This window comes from Limanda limanda, chromosome 10 (assembly GCF_963576545.1).
Source record: "Limanda limanda chromosome 10, fLimLim1.1, whole genome shotgun sequence".
NCBI classification, from domain to species: Eukaryota; Metazoa; Chordata; class Actinopteri; order Pleuronectiformes; family Pleuronectidae; genus Limanda; species Limanda limanda.
The window spans coordinates 8141691-8164549 of NC_083645.1; the positions used below are offsets into that span (position 1 = coordinate 8141691).

The following is a 22859-nucleotide window of genomic DNA, read 5'->3' on the forward strand; positions in this document are numbered from 1 at the left end:
GAAGCTGTTTTAGTCCTAATTATGACAATTACAACAATACACTGACTTCATTTTAGTTGTACAGATAAAGAAAGACCAAGCTGCAGTAATACACATGTGAGCAGAACAAAGGAAAAGAGGAGGGCAGTGTAGAGCAGCCAGACTTCTGTTGTAAATAGAACATTTTCATTATTATCAAACATGTCAGACATGTTTACCTGTTTGACTTTAAAGCTGGTCAGAGGAAAAGCAGAATTGAAAACAACGGAAAACAAACAAAAACTTTTCAGTAATCAATAGATAATCTAGAAACTTCAAATAAAACCAACATGATCTGCATGGCTGGATATCAAGACAGGTGTATAAGAAAATGTGTTTTTATAATTTGAATAATGGTCACAATGAGTAAATACAATTATTTGACTGATAGTATTATATTTATTTATTTATTACCACAAGAACATTGAAACAACTGATACAACTTTGCATTTCGGTCATTTTGACAAATTTGGCTCTTTCTCCATCCGAACAAACACACAATAATATAAAGCTCTTTCTTTTCTACAAGGTCAAACTCTTGTACAAATAAAAAAAACAACATGCATCAAAGAAAGATTACAGTAGTCAAAAAAATAGGTCAAAAGTACAAAAATATTCTTAACATGCCTCGCCGGATAACCTGTACTTTGTTTGTTTGCAGTATTGGAGTGCACCTACAGAAACGTGTACTACACTAGATATAATCCTAATTATACACCTAATTCTACAAATGGCACACACATTCAAAAAAACAGTCACTAATCTGCGTCACTAAATGGCAGAATATTAATGTTCACACGCTCTCATCTGTTCAGTAGTTCTATCCTTGACTCCACTTTATACCTGCAGACAGTTGATTCCCTTTGGTAAAACATTTGGTTTGATAACAACAGACCTGTTGAAATATTGTGGACAACTGTTTTTAGATTGGTCACTGTGTTCAGCTACAACTAACCAGTGGTTATTATAGTGTAATGACTACAAACACCAGCTGAGGTCACTGTGGTGTGCGGAGTTCGTTTATAACATGAACTGTGGGACTGAAACATGGCGACACTCGCGTATAAATCTAACTTTGTGTCGAAAAGCATCACAGCTTGTCTTTCAGGTCAGATGGAAATCCTGAACCCAGACTGTCTATGAGCAGCAGTGACCAAAATGTGCATCAGCATTTAGAACAGGGGTCGGACAAAATGATCAAAACACTACATAGAAGAACTTAGGAGATCAATCTTTTCGAACAATGTGACAGCAGCTTATATGCTGTTCTCACGTTATATCCTTGAGTTTGCTGTTTTTCTCCCCACAGCTTGCTTATTACATTATTGTCAGTGTTTCGTCAGTTTTATCATGTTTCCATTTAATAATTTATTAGCATTTTGTTCTAATGGGAGCTGTGCTAACTGACTTTTATTGCTTTATAAAATTGATATTGAATTCTTTGCTTGGAATCTTTTTATAGCTAACAATGCTTTCCTAGTTGGAAATAAGGCTGCTGTCATCTACTACTGAAGCAGTGTTTAACGTTTACAGTGTTTACATTGTAAAGCAAAAATTATGAAATGACGTTTATGGAAATCCACAATAAAAAGCAGTCATACTTCTACACCAATCATGTTACACATAGAGACAAATGTTCAGGATTATTCTTAGTTTGCTTTTAACTTAAGGAAACTCTTTTTTAGATGACATCATCATCACCTCTTTTTTAACCATCTATGTTGATGGGTAAAGTCTGCTGTCAAACAACATACATGACACTGAACAATATTCAACTTTGATATTACTTTCAGAATTTCTTTCCCTGGCATAAGAATGAAAGGTTTCAGCTACAGCAGACAACTTTAACTATTATGTATTTAAGTGGCAAAAGGGAGAGTCCACCGCACAACATGCAAACCAAAGTGCAAGTCAGCTGTGTAACCCAGTGCAAGACTTTTCACTGATGTTAGCCAATACCCAGGTGACTTGGTGAATGTTCATGTGGAGTTTGATCTGCGCCCTCCAACCACACGCTACATTTGCTCAGGCAGCAGAGTAGGTAGCCTCATCTGAGTCTGGATCCCTGGTGCTGTCCTCACTGAGAGGTGAGCGACAGCTCAGGTCAGCGATCCCAGACTCCTGGTCACTGCCGTTTGAGAGGTTGGCTTCAGATGTTTTGTTCAGGTCCTGCGGCAGGAGGATCAGGCTGCTGTCTGGTGTTTTCAGCTGACCAGGGCTGCTGGTGATGAAGTCCCCAGTGTAGTCCTGAGGGGTGTTGGCCATGGTGAGATCATTGAGGAGGCCCCACGCTGTGGGGCTCTTATCACAAGGGGGTGTCTTCTGGATGACTCTCCCCACCTGCTCATGCTCCAGTTCAGCAATTTTCTATTGAGAGCATAGAACATAAACAGTCATTTTCTATAAGCAGGAAAACCACTGGAGCAGTTTCTTTTCCTCATGCGAAGGGACAAGCAGTAAGAAGCTTCAGCGCTGGTCCTACCTGTTTGTGTGAGGTCAGCTGCTCCTCCAGCTGCTGCGTCTCCTCTGTGATGGCCCGAAGGTAATCCTCTACAGACTGACGTGGATGCATCCCTTGGTCAAAATGATTGTACAGGCCTCTCCAAAATCTATACAAAGCAAGTTTACATATGAGATTAAGCCCCTACAGAAGAACACCTACAGAAGCTTCACTTTCAGACTGTGAGTATTTTTCTTACAATCAGAGGGCAAGTATTTAACTGAGAATTGTATTTCAAACATGAGTACACAAGATTTCAAACTAAGCTGTGTTTTAGTTGCTGTTAGTGACAACCTACTTAAAGCAATAGGGGGCAGTAGAGGGCCGGAGGAGCCCCTGAGTCTGGCTGTGGTCCGGCCTGTACAGAGGGTTGATGTAGTCGGCACGGCTCATCCACAGAAAACTCCACAAAGAGTGAGTCCTCTCACGCACTCTGTGAGACAAGTGGCAGATTAACACAGAATAATCAGTTAATTTAGTTTTGTTTCCAGTTGTCTTAACTTGTGCAAACCCAGTGACATAAAATACAACTGGCTTTCCCATGTCCTCAGTCGTCACTCTTCCCTCAGACCAGATGTCTGAGCTGTGAAAAGGAAAAGAAACTGATGGCAGCAGCAGCAGGTTAAAATCTCACCCCCGATCGATCCTCTCCCGCTGGTTGTTGCCGATAAAGTTGCCGAACTGGCAGGAGTAGATGTGGCTGTGAATGGTGATGAGGAACCTCTCGTTGAACTCGAAGGCACAGGGGAACTGCTCCATCAGCTGCCACACACACTCCAGGAACTGGTCGATGACGGGAGACACCTCCTTAGGGTCTCCGACCAGGTGGTTGCATCTGGATTGAGTTGGATACAGTTAGATCAAAACAAAGCATCCACAGATCGCATTTTGTTTAGAATCCCACCTGTGGGTGAACTTGTGTCCAAATGAGACCCAGTCTCTCTCGATGAGGACCTAAGTGCAAAGAAAACAGAGGGAAGATGACAGTTTTTGAACATCTTTAATTCCAGTTAGTCATGATTAAAGGATCAGACATTGTGCACAGTCAATCCCTGCAGAGTGGCTGGACCTTTTCACCCTCTGTGTGGTTTCATTTTATTCTGACTTCAGGGGCAATTCCCAAAAAGCAAGACACTGCATTACATATTTTCCAGAGTGGCTCTTTTTGGATTCCATCTTATCCTTCACAAATCCAGCTGATCAAAGAAACAAGCCTTGCAGGCCCAGTGAGGACGACTACCAACTATGATATATTTATATGATGCAGTGTGTATCACAGGGTTATGTGACAGTCACAGTCTAGCAAAGGGAAAGATGCAGTACGTACCATGAGTCCTCGGAGGGTCCTGTAGTAGGGATCCAGCAGCACACAGGCCACTGAACACACCTGGGCTGTCCGGTCCCAACCGTCTGAGCAGTGAACCAAGACACTGACACCCTCCTCTGCTATAGCCTGTGACACACACACACACATGCGCACGCACACAAACAAACACACACACAGTCAGTGCAAAAAGAAAGTCAGGGTGGTGAAGATAAACAATGGTTAGAAAGCAAAAACTTGTTAACACATATACCGTTATCATATTTCATCTACGTCAGACACGGATGTGAATTGTAATCAGAATACCAATATTTGCTTGATGGGGATTTACCATTGGCTGACATAGGAGTAGACCATGGCAACCGTCTGTGAAAACCATACTCGATCTTTTGTGTCTGGTGTGATTTAATGTCAGTAAAGACGTTAACACTCAGCTGACGATTCAAAAAAGGTTTATCTTTCAAATCATGTAGCTGAAATATTATATTAGAAATATTTCAACATTGAAAATAATTTTAGTTTCCTGCCGGTTATCCTTTTGTAAGATAATATACCCAGAGAAAATCTAATTTATTAATTTGCAGTGAATATGAAATCAATAAAGTCATTATCAATAGTTTTGCTTCCTCAGGCTTTGACCCCCCAACCCTGAAGTTCTAAAACGTTTACAGTAATCTGTTGAGTTTTTGTCCACACTAAGCACCACAGACCAGTCTTACAAGTCTTACAAATAACCACATTTGTGTTTGTGTACAATGTTCTTATGGACAAACATTTTTTTTAAGCACAAAACCGATTTTTACTTGATCGTACAATTTAGTGAAAAGGTGTATATAATGTACATACTCTGTATTTTTTTATTTCTTTTTTTCTATTGCCTTTGTTTATTTCTTTATTCTCTTGTTATTCTCATATATATCCTCATTCTTATGTGCCTGTGCTGCTGTTAAATTGTATCTTATCTTAAATCAGTGCCACTGCACTGAGGCTCATTCCTCCGCTGGTCAACCAGTGACTCTGCTCCTCTGCTTTCTACTCAATTGCACTTAGAACTGATCTCTATAAAAACCTAATGATGACTCATATTGATGTTCCTGAATAAACTAGACGTCGCTTCTTCTGCAACAAAACTTAAAACACTGTGTTGAGTAATAGCCTGTGGGAGGAACATCTGTCTCATCTGTGTGTGTGTGTGTGTTAGTGTGTGTGTGTGTGTGTGTGTGTGCGCAAGTGCTCGTCTCTGTCCATCTTCACACAAGAACTGATAATCACATGGAATACCCACCATCAAGTCCTATATTCTAAAACAGTTATCAATCGATGATGTCGGATCCTGACTCCAGATCGCTCTGCTCACTTTAACCCTGGTGTGCTGACTGTGCGTGTCACATATCGTGTTGTGTAGCAGGTTTAAACATGTGTCTCATGAACTCTGAAGCGAATCAAACAAACACAATGCTCATTATCATTGGCTGTTCATGTTGTCTGTCAAAACATGGACGGGATGAGTTCTACCGATGATATATGGACGTGTCTTAAATTTCTGTAGAGGAAAAGTTTAAATGCTATAAGAGTGCTAGCAAGCAAATCTGGATGGCAACTTTCAATTATTCAACATATGATACTCTTAAATGTCATACCTGAGATGGTATAATTTCTCCAGTACTGGTTATTAATGCTACAACAAGCTGTAGACTCATCATGTGTATGACTCGATAATGAAAATGGATCTAACAGAACGTTGTCAGAGAAAAGTCTGGAGTCTCTGCTGCTGAAGTTTGGGAAACTAGGCTGATAGTATTTCAGGTAATAAAAATCCCTCTGGTGAATTGGAGTGTTTGAGATGGTGACCCAGGCACCAGAACCTTTTCTGTTGGACGATAGATTCAGTTGAACTGATTGACCCCGACCAAAGCCATTCCCTGACCTCAACCACTTACTATCTAATGTAATTGACTGGTGGAGCCTGAGAGTAAGTAGTTGTATAACAATTCAATGCTACAGTCATTTTTGGCAGCAGGGGAATTGTGCTCTTGTTTGAGTAGACTTCAATAAAAGTTGTCTCGGCACAACTCGTGAAGGATACAATACACACTCACTCCCAGACCCACACACACCTAAGCTAATATTGAGTGCAGTGGTGAAGCAGACAGCAGGGATTAACCTCCAGACTGACCTTGGCGATGAAGATGCCTGCATCCAAAACAGCTTTGATGTGCTTCAGCCAGCCTGAGCCTTCCAGGCCCTCCAGGAAGTTGGACATGGAGGGGGAACGCAGCTCACACACTGTAAGCACAACACAGCTGTCTCACTGGCAGGAAACATGGAGCATACCTGATCTCTGGACTTTATTAAACTACACGTTCACTTTCATTATAAAGACAACATCCATGACAGTGAATTCATGGGGGAATCTGTGTGGAAAATATGGGTCACACGGTTTTTTCAAAAATCGAACTTCCCCTCAGATTCTCATGTGATGGATAATTTGGACCCCTGTCAGTAATAATTAATTTAGTCACGCATTTGATCCAGACTGAAATATCTGTCCACTTCTTTTAGGATTCATTTTGCAATGGAATTTTCAAGAGACATTCATGGTCCCTATAACATTAATCAAAATGAATTAAGGGACCACCAGAACATAATGACATGCCCCGAAAAAGATGGTGTATCATGATAAGCAAAACATGTGCCTGCTTAGATTAGCCAGTTCAGTCTGAGCCATAGAAAACACTGTACTGTGGATGGTACATGGACCAAACTAAAAAAGTACACATCAAATATATTTTGCACTGTGCTGCAGTCCTAGTCTTGTTATTGTGCATTTAAAAATACTAATGCAACATAAAGCCATACTCAAACACAATAACACAAGTCAGGAAAGATAATTAAATACAAATCCATTCCTGTACCATAAGGCTCCCTGAATTATGTTTGCTTATCTTGTAGAAAGCAGAGCCTACATTTATTTTTCCATCTTCAGGGTTCAACATAAATATTTGCCAGTTCACGGAGAGGCAGAATGACATGAAACCATTTCTGCGCGGCTGGAATTGTATTTGCTGAGGACAATTTATCACATTAACACTCAGAATTCAGACTCTGTCCTCACTCATTAAGGCGCTCACAGAGGTGACAAAGTGGTTTTCGCTGACAATGCATCAGTTTGCTGACCTGTAAAAGCACAGTGAGGCCACTGGCAGGAGGGCGGCCACGTGAACAGGTTCATTCAGCCTCCGGTTTTGAAAAGAGTTTACTCCCACTCAGGAGAAATGTTTGAGCTAATGCTGCCAGGCGGGGGTCTTCTAAATCTTATTGAAGTGTGTGATGGGGTAGAGAGAGTCCGACATGCTCCAAAGGGCAGGCGCTGTGTCTCCTGCCTTTTAAGACTTCCCTTGTGCTACCAGGGGGCAAAGAGTTATCACAACTAAGAACAGCTATAACTTTTCAGACTTCAAATCACATCATTCTCACGCCCTCTTTCTCTCTTTGGGGGATAAGGTCTCGGATTGTCCACTCTGGGAAGCCAAAATAGCTCTAAAATAAATTCCAGATGGATTCAAAGTCTTCCTTGGAGCACCCCGGCATAATACCCAGAAATTCTCCTGTGGGCTCATTTGAGGTCTGATTGCAGCACAGTCCAGTCTGCATGAGTGCATATGAAAGCCACAGGGGTTGCATGGGGTCCTGCCTTGCTCTAGTACTGGAAGAAGCAGCAAATTTAAACAGGCACTGCGATGTGAGATGTGTGATATGAGGACATATCTGACTCAGTGATAACATGCACATCTGTCACATCTGTCACATCTGTCTCCAAACGGTTTCCACAGGACATCAATCTAAACTCAGCGTGACAACATGATAATTACCTTCTAGCATCTTTTGTTGGCTGTTTCTCATAACGTGGATGTTCTCGATGCCGATGAACTGGAATTTAATGTTGGAGTAGTTGTCTTCATTTTCGTAGCCTTTTCCTGCAGCTCGGTTTGCAATCGCATTCAGCTAGAAAAACACAAGATTGGCAGTTTAAAGTGTAAAATAATACAAAGTTATGGTTCCACACAAATTTCCATTATATAATTTTGACCATGGTTCAGTTATTACACAACCAGGATGTTTTCAAATACTTTTGCTGTGTGCAGGACCAGCTGGCTGAACACAGTTTGGAAAATAAAGCTCACCTGAACACACATAATCTTACTGTATGACTTGTATTTTCGCAGGGCACAAGGGGCTCACCTTAGGCCTGGTGTCCACCACATACATGAAGTCGCTGCGGGGATTAGACCTCAAGATGGCCTCCAGCATCTGTTCGTCCTCTAGGCACCGAGCGCTGAAACCTGACAGAGGCTGGCTGCTGCGGCAGATGGCAGCCTGGGAGGAGGCAAGAGGTTTCATGCAGGAATGTTTACACGCCCAGCAGTCGATTTTTAAGTGAAGTTATTACTTTGCACGACATTTAGAGCAAAAAATTTAAGGAAATTCATTATGTGAGAATCAGAACGAATAGAAATTCACAGCACATTATCTTTCCCCGAATGTTTGATTTAAATGAATCAACCACACAGCTTCTCGTATCTACATTTAGGAGTCACAAGGGAGAAAGCCAAAGGTTGCTGCGTGACTCCCCCTTCTGGCTCATGAACTCGAGTGGAGTCCCTCTGTAAGAGCTGACATCCACACCCAGGATCATCAACCCTGGGAATCTGACCTTCCACACATAAAGCTCTCCCAACTGTCCATTCAGGGATTAATAGGACAAATGATGAATGTTCAGGCTTAGCATTTATAAAAATACACAAATATGAATCATTGTAGCCGAGTTGTGGAGGGTTGCAATGATGCATATTCTGACGTAATCGCTGACTGGACATTTGTCCCACTTTGCCCCTGATATTATTGCCTCTGATGCGATGTGACAATATTAGCAGCGACCTCTTGACCCACTAGACAAACAGCTACAGAACAAGTAGTCTGCTCATGGGGAACAAATTTATTAAAACCGTATGTTGTGCGTCAGACAACAAGTATATCTTGTCACATATTGGTGGATAAACTGCCCTTGTGACTAGAGATTAGAAGCCACATCCAGAGTCTTGGTGATCCTTCTGTACCATCAGTACAATATCAGATTTGGGCTCAGGTGGGACAAGATACTGAACCCCTTATTGCCTGTGATGGACCATCAGTATTGAGTTTGTGTGATTGATGAGTGCTCTATGAATATGTACGTGAGTGGATGAATATAACCTGTGGTTAAAAGCCCTATATGAATGCAGACCATTTACCATTTCAGAATTACTGTCTATATCGGATGTGTAGTTGGAAAATGGAATGAGGGGATATAAATATTTAAGGACTAACAGTTATAAATGGCAAGAAAACATCTGCGGGCAGTATCAGTGACTCAACAGCAGTGGCTTCATGTTTACTTTGGGACTTAATGACTTTAAAATCTCACTTTCTGTCTTGGAACTTTTGTGAAACAAAGTTTAGCTTCTTTAAAGGGAAGAGTGATACTGAGATACTGAGATGGAGTACCCAGAGAAGGCTTACACCCACCCACAGGTAGAGCATGCAAACTCCACACGTAAAGACCCCGGCTGTACCAGTTACCTTCTTCCTGTGAAATGACAGTGCTACCCATGATATTGTTAAACCAAATACATGAGCTTCAGTTCATACCACTCCTGTGTTAATCATAGTATTAGTTATCGTGGGAAGCATAGAGAAAATGTAAACAGTCAACTTACGTGATTTTCTTTGGAGTAGTACGACAGAGTGGGAAATCTGCCTCTGCTTCTGAACTTGGAGCTCCCTACGATGATCGGAGGTGAGGCAGACTCAGGAACAAAGAGGTCAGCAGGGTAAGTGTCACTCACCTTTAAAAACATGACATTACAAAACAGTAAGCAACCGAGATCTGTAGGTTACATTGTAACTGTTGTTTTCTATTATATCAAGACTATCTCTCCACCAAGATACTGTAGATATTTCATATGCGAAGAAGGAGAGCAGTCTCAGAATCCCAATCATATTACCAGTGCTCTAATCATGTACCCGATGAGCCAGTGCTACAAAGAAACTATTTACAAACGTACACTGTTAACACAGCCCTGAGATTGCAGGAGGGTCAGACACTGTCTGCAGCCGTTTTATGCTCCGGCGCAAGGCTCTACCTGGAGCGTCGCTGGCTTTGCAAGACGCCAAGACCCACAACCACAGGGCTGAAGGGCAAGTCAAGCTAGGCCGCCAAACCCGCCGCCCACACCGCCAGGCAATATGCCCTCTGTGTGCTGGATGACTGCCATGGCTTCACAGTACTTTTCACCTTTTTCCTGTCAACTAACCCACACACGAGAGGTGACAGCAACCCTGAGAGGAGCCGAAGGCCAGCTCTCACTTGCACCAGGCAGCAGATTTAAATGCTTGTCTGTCTTGTGAATAGATCTCTTAATTGCATCTCCAATCTCTTCTGAACCCACGTCTGAAAAGCTCAGTGGAGATCGGAAAATCTGAGCAATCACGCACACCTGGGATTTATATACTGGTGCGTGCCAGTTCTACGGGTGTGTCTTAAATAATTATCCATGAAATCTGTCAGGTGGGGGTCATTCCCCGAACATATGGAATATGTATTTGTGTGGAGAGATAGTCTCAGTATGATAGAGAAGTCCATATTTGGTTGAAAAGCTGCAACTGGTCATCGATGTCAGCTCAGTGACCTTGTAGTGTCGATTGATGGGGGAGAGCTTCCACAGGGAGTTTGGAAGTCCCATTCTGCTGTAATCAGACTTGAGGTCCAAGAAGTCCCATTCCTGCCGCCTCTCCTTCTCGTCAACGTTGGGCTTGTAGGAGAAGCAATACAGCTCAGCGTAACTCACTGCAACACACAACACAGGCTCTCAGTTTAAGTCAGATGAGCAAAAGCTCCAATTTGTAATCAGAAAGAATGAAGTGTTGCAAAACAGAGAGAAAGGAAAAGTAGAGGCTGAACAGGGTTGAATTTTGAGGTTGACACAGAAAATAATTAAAGAGATTAATTGAGAGGCAGGATATTTAATCCAGCACAGGTGTAGCTGTAAATAAGCAACAATAATAATGATCCTCTGCATTATTGACTGGTCTCTAATGTAAGAGCATCACAGAATCAGTCCTCTGCTGGTGTCATAGCACAGCTCACCTGGCTGGGAGAGACGCTGCAGCGACAGGTGAACATCCTGACACTCCCGCTCTCGAGGGATGACAATATGAAGAACCTGGAAGTTCTTACAGTGGATGATCAGAGCAGTTCCTGAGGCTGTGGCGGCGTGTTTCTCCACACTGCACACCAAACTGTGAAGCACCTGGAGTGAGATCAAACAAAGACAAGAAAATACTTGGATACCTCTTGCCAAGGAGGTGATGTTTTCATCTGTGTTTGTTTGTTTGACTGTTAGGATTATGCTGGACAGCGCTCACTCGTAAGCGTGACTTGTGTTTCAACAACCCTCCAATGAATAGTTTGACTGTAGAACAGCTTTGTCCTGAATGACAATGCAGTGCTGATCATACAATGAAAAACACAACTTTTTGTCCTCCATTAAAAGCAATTAAAGACATGACTCAGTGATATTGTGCTCTTGAGAATGGGAAAGTTGGACTGAGGGACGTTCATACGGACTGATGGACAACCCAAAAATAGAATACCTCTAGGCACTGGCTGTTGCCGGCAAAATGCCAGAAATTACATGTATGGGACTGAAGGATTTATAACTCCAACCAAGGAGGATATGTTGTCATTGGTTTGTTTCTTTGTCTGATAATCAGCAGGATTACACTTCAGGACTGATTTCCATGGAACTGTGCATGGATGTGGTAAAGGTCAGGGAGGAACCCATTCAATTTAGTTGTGGATCCTGATCAGTAGGCTGATCTGGTATTTTTAAAATTTCATTAACAAAGCAGATTTGGCATTTTTTTAAAATTCTTTGTTGATTTTGAAGATAATTATTCATGGAGCTTGATGAAAACAACCAGTCATGTTAAGGAAGCTGGTATTTATGAGTGTGAGAAATTAGGTGTAGATCCAAATAGAAATCTGGATGCTGTGAATTTAAGAGTGTTTTCACAAAGGGACAGGTCTAGGCAGAGTGTACTGTGTATGTTATCTTAATACCTATATGTAGCTTTACGTGGTTATCGTGATGCTTAGCTGCACAGATGGTATTTGCAGTGTCCTAAGCCGACGCTTACCCATGTTTCATTGCGCACTCCAGCCTCGTTCTCCACAAAGATGGAGTGTGTGGCTGTCAGGTAGAGGGTCCCCGCCCTGCTCCTCCTGGGAGACAGTCTGTCCAGCAGCTTGACATTCTCCACCTGGAGGAGGAGGCACGGCATCAAACATGCTCAGTACATGATTCATATGTTTGTGAAACAGATGCACTGATACACACGGACACACGCACACAGACACACACAGTGACATGTAGCTGATAGCGGCAGGAGGAGCCTGCTGCCTACGTGGCCCGACACACCAGTCCCCCATTATACTGTTTGTATTGTATTAATGATGCACATTCAAACGGAATGAGCCGTGGGCCCACATGGAGGATGGTGTTGTGTGACTGAGGCTCAGCGGGAACATGGTGTCTAATCACTGCAGCTCCGCGGCTTTACCTTCGGTAGTCGGATGTGCTCCATCAGCAGCGGAGAGAGGAGCCGCAGCTAGCGGCGGTGCAGCATGTGAACAGCGGGGTGTCAGTGTGTGGTGGCCCCGGGCTCACAGGTTCATCTGGTCCCTGCAGCAGCTCAGGTGGAAATACACAGACCGTAAATAAAAAGGTAAAAACCACCATAACAGTGCTCCTGGCTGACCTGTCTTCACCGCGCACCGCAGGGTCCTAAAGCCCGCCCGGTTGCCACGCCTGAGCTAAATGCTAAAGGTCATCTCAGGATGCTGACCACATGTGTTTACTATCTAATGTTCCCCCAAATGTGAGTAGATCCAAGATGTTAACTTCCCTCGTTTCAGAGAAAAAAGCGTCACAGCACATTATCCAGTAAGGAAGTGGATTATTGTGATGTTAATCAAGCTAGTGTAAATGGAGCTACTTGGTGAAGAGAATTACTTTACTGGTTTTTACTGTTAGAAAAATAAATAGATGAAGTGTACAGACTTTGTTTTTTATTTCAGTAATCAAATTAAGACAAGATTCATACCTGGGGTACAAGCTGAGTCCTAATAATAATAATACACATTTCATACAAGCATTGAATAAGAAGGGCTTTACAGCAAAGATTAAAAAGTCAACACGATAAAAGTAAAAGCACCACATCAATAAAACAGAATGCAGTCTAACAAAGATTTTCTTTAAGTTGTTTTCCCTTGGTTTCCCTAGCAGCTGCAACTAAAATCATAGAAGAGTAAACAGTAGCAGACCAGTGACAATAAAAAAAGTATTAAGAAAGCTCATAGTGCTTACAAATAAAAACATTGCATAATTAAAGAAAAAATATTTTGACCTGAGCTTTGACTTTTTAATTTGGCCCATACCCAATCCACTTACATGGAGGATGTTTATGACTTTATGATTTTGCTTCTCTTTTGGGAGCTGTCGTGTCATCTATTTTTATAAACAGTGTATGGTTAAAATCAGGGGTGTCAAACTCATTTTTGTTATGGGGCCACATACTGCCCACTTTGATCTCAAGTGGGCCAGACCAGTAAAATCATAGCATAATAGCCTCGTACCCCCCCCCCCCCGTTTTTTTCACCGCCGCCACCACGCCCCTCTGCCCTGGATTACGTCGCGTCTTACCCTTCTTGGAACACGGACCTAGGAGTCTATTACACGCATTGAAAGTGAAAGGTGAGGGCCGGTGCCCGCCGGCTGAGGTGGGATTCCAGCCCGCTGGGGCTCCGTGCACACCACTGCGTACCCCCTGAACCACTTTGCGTACCCCGTACTCCAGTTTGGGAACCGATGGTCTATGGCAGGGGTCACCAACCTATTTGAAACTGAGAACTACTTCGAAGGTACTGAGTAGTACTAAGGGCTACTTGTTTGATACAAACTTCCTGAATAACAAAGTTGCAAAGATCACATTTTAATAATAATAATAATATATGTGAAGAGAATGTCTGATCACCAATTTAAATTATTTCTCGCAATAATCATTAACAATGATTTCCACAACAATAATGGTAGGAAACAGATATATTAAAACAGGCCTTATTTTTCTGTTAAGCTGTTTCAACTTTGCTTAAATTCAACCTTATTGAAGAACTTTTGGTGCTATTTATCACTACATTCCTCCATCAATCTGTACTTTTTCAAAAATAGAGAAACAATAAATTAAATTAGAATCACTTTGTTACAACGATGATGAAGTTCAACCAAAAATAACACATGCATGTGACTGGGGTGTAATGTTTCTAAGTGTCTTCTTAATTTGTTGGGTCTCATACTGTCAGCTGCCAGAGTTTTCAGACCTAAAATATACACTAGTCTCTCCTCATCCCCCCCTTCATTCACTGTGAACCCAAGAGCAAGACAGGCTTCATCATACGTTATTTACAACTTGGTTGGCGGTTTTGACTTTTTTTATTATTTAAAATTAAAAAAAAAAAAAAAAAAAAAATTATTATTTTTTTTATATTTTTTTTAAATTTCGAGCAAACCTTGCATCCGGCGGGCCGAGCTGGACTCCCTGGCGGGCCGTATCCGGCCCGCGGGCCGTATGTTTGACACCCCTGGTTTAAATGGTTAAAAGGTTAATGGACTGTGACCATCAAAGAGTCTGTCATTATGAAAAAAACAGATGAGTATCTTCTAATGTGTGATTTTTATTATTTTATAGTAAGAGTGATTCTTTTATCACTCAATATATTTTTGTGTTGTATCAAGATATTTTCACATTGTTACGACGCAATCCTTGTCATTATCTTTTCAGAAATCAATTCACTGTTGGTAGGAAACACCTTTACAGAGGAAGGGGGCGTGTCCCCCCCTGACAAATTGGAAATGGTTGTGCGTTGAACACCTGGCCCCGCAGGGTTAAAGATTGGGTAACAAATGTGTCACATCCATCAGACTAGAGGAAGAGTACTTCAAAGTCTATAACACACTGACCTATTTGTGTGTGCTGTGCCCTCTAATGTGCTTTGACATCAGCAGATCTTGTCTTATTTATTGACTGCAACCTCATATGACGTTGTGACGCAAATATTTAAAGACTGAGGATAAGTGTCAATGCAACAGGCTACAGGTCATTGCATGATCAACATTGGCAATGCTGGATTTAGCTTATCTGATTGAATGGAGCATGCACAAAATACGAATAGTGGTCACTGTATAACTCAAGTTCTATGAGTATTTGTGTAGCCCTGCAGGCCTAACTGTTGTGGCCTGCTCTGTGCAGTGGCCCCTTGATTGGCCAGTGAGTCCATAGTAACTTGTGTGACATCCATGCAGTCAGACGTCACAGCTTCAATTGTGGCAAGCAGAGCAGGTTATTCTCTCACATAAGAACTTGTCTTTCACTCTTCAGCCTGTGTACCTGTCACTCTCAATCTGTTGTGCGTGACAGTGACCTTCATGCATTTGTACACAGTGTTTCCCCTACCATTCTATTAGGGGGGCGCTGCGCCCCCCCAACGGCACCTCCCGCCCCCCCTGCAAGGTCAAGTTAATTATTTATTTTATTCTTTATTTTTTGATATAGCGCCAGATCTCTACATAAATAATTTTTAAGGTTACATTTCCTATAAGACAGGTCTATAGCTTGCATCTCTGTCTCGACATGGTCGCGCGGTTAGAGTTCTCCTCTGCTCTCTGTATCGCGCACGGCGGAGTTCCATCCAGATGCGCGCACACACAGACACGTGCGTGCACACACAGGTGAGCAACCTCCCACCAGCGGACAGAGAGCATCCATCTGAAAACATGTCGCATGAACCACCTGAGAAGCAGTTAAAAGTCAGTCACCACCAGATGACAGGTTCTGACCCAGCTTGGCTGTCAGAGGTAAAATACTCCCCCTGGTTGTACAAGACTGATCTTGGTAACTTAAGTATTACACCGGACGCCGAAGCGCCGCGCAATTTTCCAGCGCGCAGGCGCCTGGCTGTTCACACGGGAAATCCGCCGGTCAGCCCGCGATTCTGCTTTCTGCGCTTGTTGTATTTAACCATGAACGCACCTCGCCTCGCAACCTCAGCCTGAACCATTATTAACCCCGCTTCGTCACTTCCTTCTATCACTGTTTAATCTATTTTCATCGGACCATTGTTCAAAACCGGCAAATCTGACGTGAAAAGATTTTTATTATAGACGGAAGTTTCAAAACGGTAACTTAACACAAACTAGGGTTATGGCGAAGTGCTCTATTCTAACTAGTCCTGTTTGATTGCTGTGGTAACAGTGATTTCAGGTGGTAGAGAAGTCGTTATGCGGAGATTGCTAGTAGGATGTCGACTTTAGTCTTCTTTCACTTTAAGCGCATGCTCCATGACGTCTTTACAGCGATTTCAACCACTCCGCTCCAGTGTTTCCGTGTTTTCCTGAAAGGGCTTCGTGTAGACGAAATAAACATAAGTACCGGATCCAAAAATGTTTCCGGATTCCGGCAATCCAGGTTACTTATGGAAGTCAGTAAATACATACATTACATACATACATATATACATGCATGCATTAATAAATAGATAGCCAGATAGATAGATAGATAAATTACAGTTCATAGAGATGAATAGGGGATTATTTCAGTTTTCTTTTTGGTTTTAGGCAGTGGTGGGAAGTAACAAAGTAGAAATACTTTGTTACTGTACTTAAGTAGATTTTTCACATATCTGTACTTTACTTGAGTATTTATTTTCCTGACGACTTTTAACTTTTACTCGCTACATTTGAGCACAAATATCTGTACTTTCTACCTCTTACATTCTCAAAACTGGCTCGTTACTTGAGCAGCGTAGGTTGGCGGAACGTGCAGCTTTACGCACGGCGCACCTCTCTCTCGCTCTCTCGCTCCTGCAGGAGCTCGGTTCAGTCTTTATTATTAGGGCCCAGGCACTGACAGACATGTGGCCCTATTGAAATTGTAAGGATTATTATTCAGGCAAAAGAATTGCAGCAAAAACAGCTTTTTGAGGGCTTTTATTAGGTGACTTTACATAATTTTTTGAAAGTATTCCTTTTTCGATTCACATTCGTTTTCCCTTTCCTGCTTCGTGTCAACATCTGAACATAAATACATAGCTCCAAGCAGCAAGTGGTTAACTTTTCTTAAAGAAAATATTGGAAGTAGTTGGTTTAAACAAAAACTGTTGGCAAATGGACTATCATTAGTTGGCCGTGTCTACTTAGTCTTACACGTCCACGTAAACAAAACAAACAGATTTAAAACAAGTCGAAATGGAAAAACAAACAACACAACCAATTATATAAGCAAAGGCAAAAACAACTTTCAGCCAACACAACCAAAAACAAACACTGTGTCATGGACTACTACTGCATATTCACGCACACAATTCATTTTTTTAATGGACCTCCCAAATGGAACCCTGGGTAATCAGGTCCAGTTTTCCACTCACTATAATGCCAATATAATTTTTGCAAAGATATTATATATCTATATATTGCCAATTCCAATCCTTAGACGCCCTTTGTGCCGACTCAACACAACTTAGAAGCTGTTGAGTCCTATATATGTATTGTACAAATTGGCTGATGTGTACAACTTAGAGCAGGGTTGTGTCTTCACTTTGTCGTCCCTACAGGCAAGATACCCTACAGGTGTATTGTCACCCTGCTGGAAACAAATGCAAACACAACCCCAGGCCCATTCAGTGAAGATAGTCTAATGATAAAATAAACAGGCTTACATGTAGATGAAAGGACAAGCTGGTGGGCAGATATACAGGCAGGTAAATATCCAGGCAGTTCAAATGCAAAATACAGCTAATAGACACAAAAGGTTCATTTGGTCTATTAGTGTTCTTAGGTAGAATCAAGAGGCACTTGTTTATTCTGTTGTGTTGATTCTTTGTTGTCGCTAGAAGTTCAAATGCACTTGTCCAATACTATTTTAACCTCAGCATCTCGGGTTCAAAATATGTAAAATTATACATTATATATATAGTGTTGTTATAATTTTTTAGTCAGTTGAAATAAAATTTGGTACTTGTACTTTTACTTTTGATACTTAAGTACATTTCAACACCAGATACTTTTGATACTTAAGTACATTTAATATGAGCAACTCTAAGACTTTAACTCAAGTCATTTTCTGACGGGTGACTTTTACTTTAACCGGAGTCACTTTCAAGTAAGATATCTGTACTTTTACTCAAGTATGGCTTTCAAGTACTTTATACACCACTGTTTTTAAGAATGTTATGTCGCATACGTAGACAGCATAAACAGGCAGTTGTGAGAGGAAACCAGACCCGGCCATTTATAGTCTCCCTGCCAGTCCTACAGAAGGGACAAACACATGACGTCTGAGCATCACAGAATAGTCAGCGCCGAAATCCAATGTACAGTTCAAAATCATTTTAATGAAACACATTAACATCATGATTCCTTTAAGTTTTTGTGTCCGTGTTTGTCCCGCCCCCCCCCCCCCCCCCCCCCCCCCCAAAAGCTGTAAACCTAGGGGAAACACTGGTACATATACCCTGTTACCGTCATAGATGGAATTAATTCTGTGGGAAACACTGATAGGGTTTACTATATAGTACTTTTACACAATTTCAGGGAAACAACATGTTATTAAATCTGAAAACCATATAAACCATAACAAAACCAATTCACACTGTTTTTAGATTGAACGTGCCCCTGGTATGATTTAGACAACCAGCCCCAGATGTTCAGTTGGTCAGCAGAGAGTTTCAAATGTTATTTAAGTCTGAATTTTCTGGCACTGAGCATATGTCACTGATCATCAGAGTGTGGAGCTATTTTAAAAAGGCTCCCCTGTGCAGACAACAAATTAATCCACATGATTTTGAATTAGATGCACACACATTTTATGTGTGTATATCTATGTTTTAGTTTGAGTTCCTCTGACATCTTCATAGTATTTGGTTGAACCTCATGTTGTGCAATAATGGTTAGGAGTGATACCATAAGCTAGTGTGCCTTTAGGCGTTCAATAAATTTGGTTATCAAAAATAGAAAATAAAACATTAATATTTAACATATTAATATTAAATCATAACTTTAGTTTGACTAAGTTCTCGCGGGGCACCACCCTTCATAGAAGGGAAAAGATAGCCAATTTATTGATTAAGATCAGTCTCATTTAGATCTAGTTCACTTAGAAATCTCAATATTTACTATTAAAGATTATATAGTGAACAATTAAGGTTTATAGAGTTCTTGACAGTGTAGAGGTTGGCAAACTTCAGTTATGCAACATTAATGACAGGACAAGGTTAAAAGAAAACATTTCTTATAAACATAATAAAGTATTGAAACACAAGTCACTAACAATATGTGCTAACTAACAAAGATGTGTGTGTGTGTGTGTGTGTGAGGGTCTCTCTGGTGGCTAACAAAGAGAGTCACACCTTCCTGTGGTCTTTTAAGATCTCTAAGATAGCAGGCCCCCCCCCCCCCTCCTTCTGGTCGGGGGACGTAGCTAAGTAGGTGAAGAGATATGCGGGGTCTGTGAGAATGCTAATCAGAAAATGGAAGGGTCTTTGTAGAGCCCAACTCACATTAACCTTGATTTAACTTGTAACACAATATCACCACATATATCAAACTTATAAACACCACACAGAATCAAATAAACAGTCTTGCTTAGCCTAGTAAAATTATTAAGCCCAGATAATGTTACCAGTCCAAGGACAGGGAGAAAGTTGCTGTGCAGTTCGGGTAGCAGTTCTGGCTTTTGAAGTCTCTGGTTCGTGTGGTCTCTGCTTCCGCGGTTCTGTTGAGCTGTGCAGTTCAGTTGCTTATTGAATCTGTAGTTCTTACCTGCAGGACACCGAGTCGCTGCAAGGAGTTTAGAAGAAGCTTGAGATGCGTCGAGGTTTTCTTGAGAAGATGAGCTGGAAGCTCGAACTTTGACCTCCAGTTGTTGTAAAGAGAAGATTTGAGCTGGAGGAATCCGGTTCCTCCACTCGCCGATGCAGGAGGAAAGGCCAGCGGCCTGCTGTCCTCAGTGGTGGTCGGTGGAGAAGAGCGCTGCTGGAGCAGCCTTCGGCCCTCCGAGGGATTGGAGAAAGAGGAAGACTTTGGGGGAGGCCTGCTATTATATAGGCCCAGTGGCCTCCAGGTCATGTGGCCAGATTTGACCAATTGGCAGCTGATCCTGGTAGAAATTCGCACCTATGTGCGAAGATGCTGAAACAAAGGGGACATGTTGCCTCCTGGGAGACGGAGTTATTTGACCTTCTCAGGACAAAGAGAACACATTGCACTCTGGGAGATTGAGTATTCTCCAGCCCATGCGGCTTGTGGCTTTCTCAAGACAAAGGCCATGTGCTCTCAGGTTTTGACTTCCAATACAGGCCTGAAAGAGAGGCCTGCCTTTTTGCACAAAAACCATGTCCCAACACTCATATAAAAAAAAACAATAACAGTGAATAATTCAACTTAGCAGAAGTGATTGACTTACTGGTGCCTTACTGTTCTGTATTCACGATTTATTATAAACAACAGCTCTGGTCACTTGGATCAAATACCTTTCCCCTGCTTAGATGAGAAACCAGATCATAGGAGATTATGATGAATTAAATGATATAGGTTTATGGCTCATACTGTATCTGTTTTATCACTGGTACATGTGTCGTACGAGCAATTGCCTCATATCTGAAATGAACGTGACAGGGTAGAAGGAGGGATTGAATACAAGTATTTGTTTAGACTTTTAAACCAGTGAAATTTCCTGTGCAGCCAGTTCAGCAAGTTTTATTGTAACCCATGTTTTATCTTCCTCAGTGTGGAATTCACTTTTGAAAGAGCCATTATATCCCCAGAGACTTTAGAGGTCAGCCCGAGGCCACAAATAGCCCACAGGCCAAATGATTCTTGGACATCTCAGATCATTTATAAAGGAATCTGTTTTGGTTGCCAGATATATACACAATGTATATCATGAACTAAGCCATTCACCCACATTCAAATGTTTGACCCCTTGTTTCCTAAACAATGAAAGGTCATGATTTTAGATTTGAATTTTTCAGACCCACCACACAAAAACGTACAAGGACCTGACAGGAAATCACTTCTAGAGGAGCAGGGAGAGGGAACTTTCCTAATTACGATCAATACGTCCATAGATAATGCTTCATCCCCCTAACTAATAAAAAGAGTATTAAGTCAATCTAAGAGCAGGTAATGTCTTCAGGCTTCAGGCACAAATGTAATATGAAGAGGCTTTGTGCCATGACTTTAAATTCAAGAGCTAAACCAGGGCTCATCCAGGTCTTCTGAGCACAAAATAAAATTACTACTTTTAAACTGGTCTGTCTTTGTACTTTTTATGTTTAGTAACACTGAAGAAGATGAAGTTAGAGTTAGAACCCAGATATAAACAAGGACAACCTTACAGTCGATGATTACCATACATTTCCTCCTCCATAAAAGAGTCTTTCTTCAGAATATACACAGTTTCTTGCACATTCGTTTCAAACTCCTGATACATTTGATAATGTGGTGCTGATGTGACAAGAGACTCAATATGTCCTTGTTTGTAAAACCTATACCAAAGTAAAACTCAACAAGATGCTCCACAATTCTCATTTTCTCACAGGTGGCCGACTGATCTACTGATATTCTCCTAGTCAAATGACAGGTAGCCTATAACTATGAAAAGATTTGCGTAACATTATGACTTCAAGCTCAAAATCTCAATTTGTTTCCCTTTTAAATGGCCAGAAACCACTGTCTTAATTCATCCTGTAGTTTCTTCTTAAATAATATCCACAGAAGGGATTGGATGTTATTGTTGTTCATTATTCCAGGTTATCTGTGGCTCATCTTGTAGTATATCGCTCATCCAGTTACCTGAGGTCTAAGTATCCTCCTGTCCCAACAACGTCTGTTTTTAACCCAGAGGTCACTCCTGCTGTCTTGACTTATCTGTAATTGTTCACTCTAACATTTCCTGGTGACACCAGTGTTAACTGGAGCGTGCAACCCCGCTGTCCGCAAGGCAAACACCACTCAATCTGTTGACCATATCCACGTTTTTGGAGAAAGGTCACTCAACCATTGGAGGGCAAACGCATTCAATTGGCTTCACACAATTAGCGCAGGTCAACAATAAAATACAGTGAGCCAGTGACTTCTGTCCACCTTTCCATGGTTACAGTGACAACCTGCATGATAAGACACTTAATGCTCCTTCCAAAAGTAAGTATTTTTGTCGTACAGGATATAAAAGCATTATTAAATGTAAAAGTGTTATATATTGAATTTTGTTCAGAGAACTTGTCATATATGGAATGCAAATATTTTTTTTTGCAATGAATATCTCAAACTATATTTGTGTTACAAGTGGATTAATTGATTCACCAGCTTTGGTGTCTTGCCGCTTCTTACAAGAGGGACTAGTTCAAATGTGATATTTTTTAATTTTGAGTCATTTGATGGGAGCCATCTTGTCTCGGTGTAAACCTTTGGCTGTATTTGTATTAAATGTAGGAAGTGTGTCAGCGTTAGTGCCTTGAGTCAGCCCACCATCAAGGAAAGCATCAGCATTCAGGTCAGATAATCAGTCACTGCAGCCAAGATTTGGTGGGCGATCGGCCATGATATGTGGCCGGTCGGCTGGATGGACAAACAGAGGGAACTGGCTGTTGCCATGCTGTGTCTTCTCCGGTCTGTGGATTGGACGGCGTTTCTCGGGGCCAGCTGCCACCTTCCCACTGAGGTCTTAAGCTGGTTTGAGCTGGTCTTGGCAGAAACACTCGCTGCTGCAAACTCAGCCAGAGTTGTAATTCGCAGGCAGTGTTTGGCAGAAAGATTTTTACTATTTCTTCTACTAGAGGCACTCTAGCCTGTAACTGAAGTTGCT

At 41.6% G+C, this 22859-nt stretch overlaps 1 protein-coding gene across 1 annotated transcript; it reads right to left on the reverse strand.

The window, feature by feature from the left end:
- Positions 1–409: 409 nt before the first annotated feature.
- On the reverse strand, positions 410–12704 carry mtmr7a (myotubularin related protein 7a). The gene is made up of 14 exons (XM_061079314.1): positions 12504–12704; positions 12081–12203; positions 11029–11191; positions 10571–10728; positions 9599–9727; positions 8085–8219; positions 7715–7847; positions 6019–6128; positions 3846–3971; positions 3423–3472; positions 3153–3353; positions 2817–2951; positions 2501–2627; positions 410–2385 (listed from the first exon to the last, which is right to left on the reverse strand). The coding sequence occupies exons 1-14, from the start codon at positions 12525–12527 to the stop codon at positions 2044–2046; spliced, it is 1956 nt and encodes a 651-aa protein (XP_060935297.1). The 5' UTR covers positions 12528–12704; the 3' UTR covers positions 410–2043.
- Between the last annotated feature and the right edge of the window lie 10155 nt (positions 12705–22859).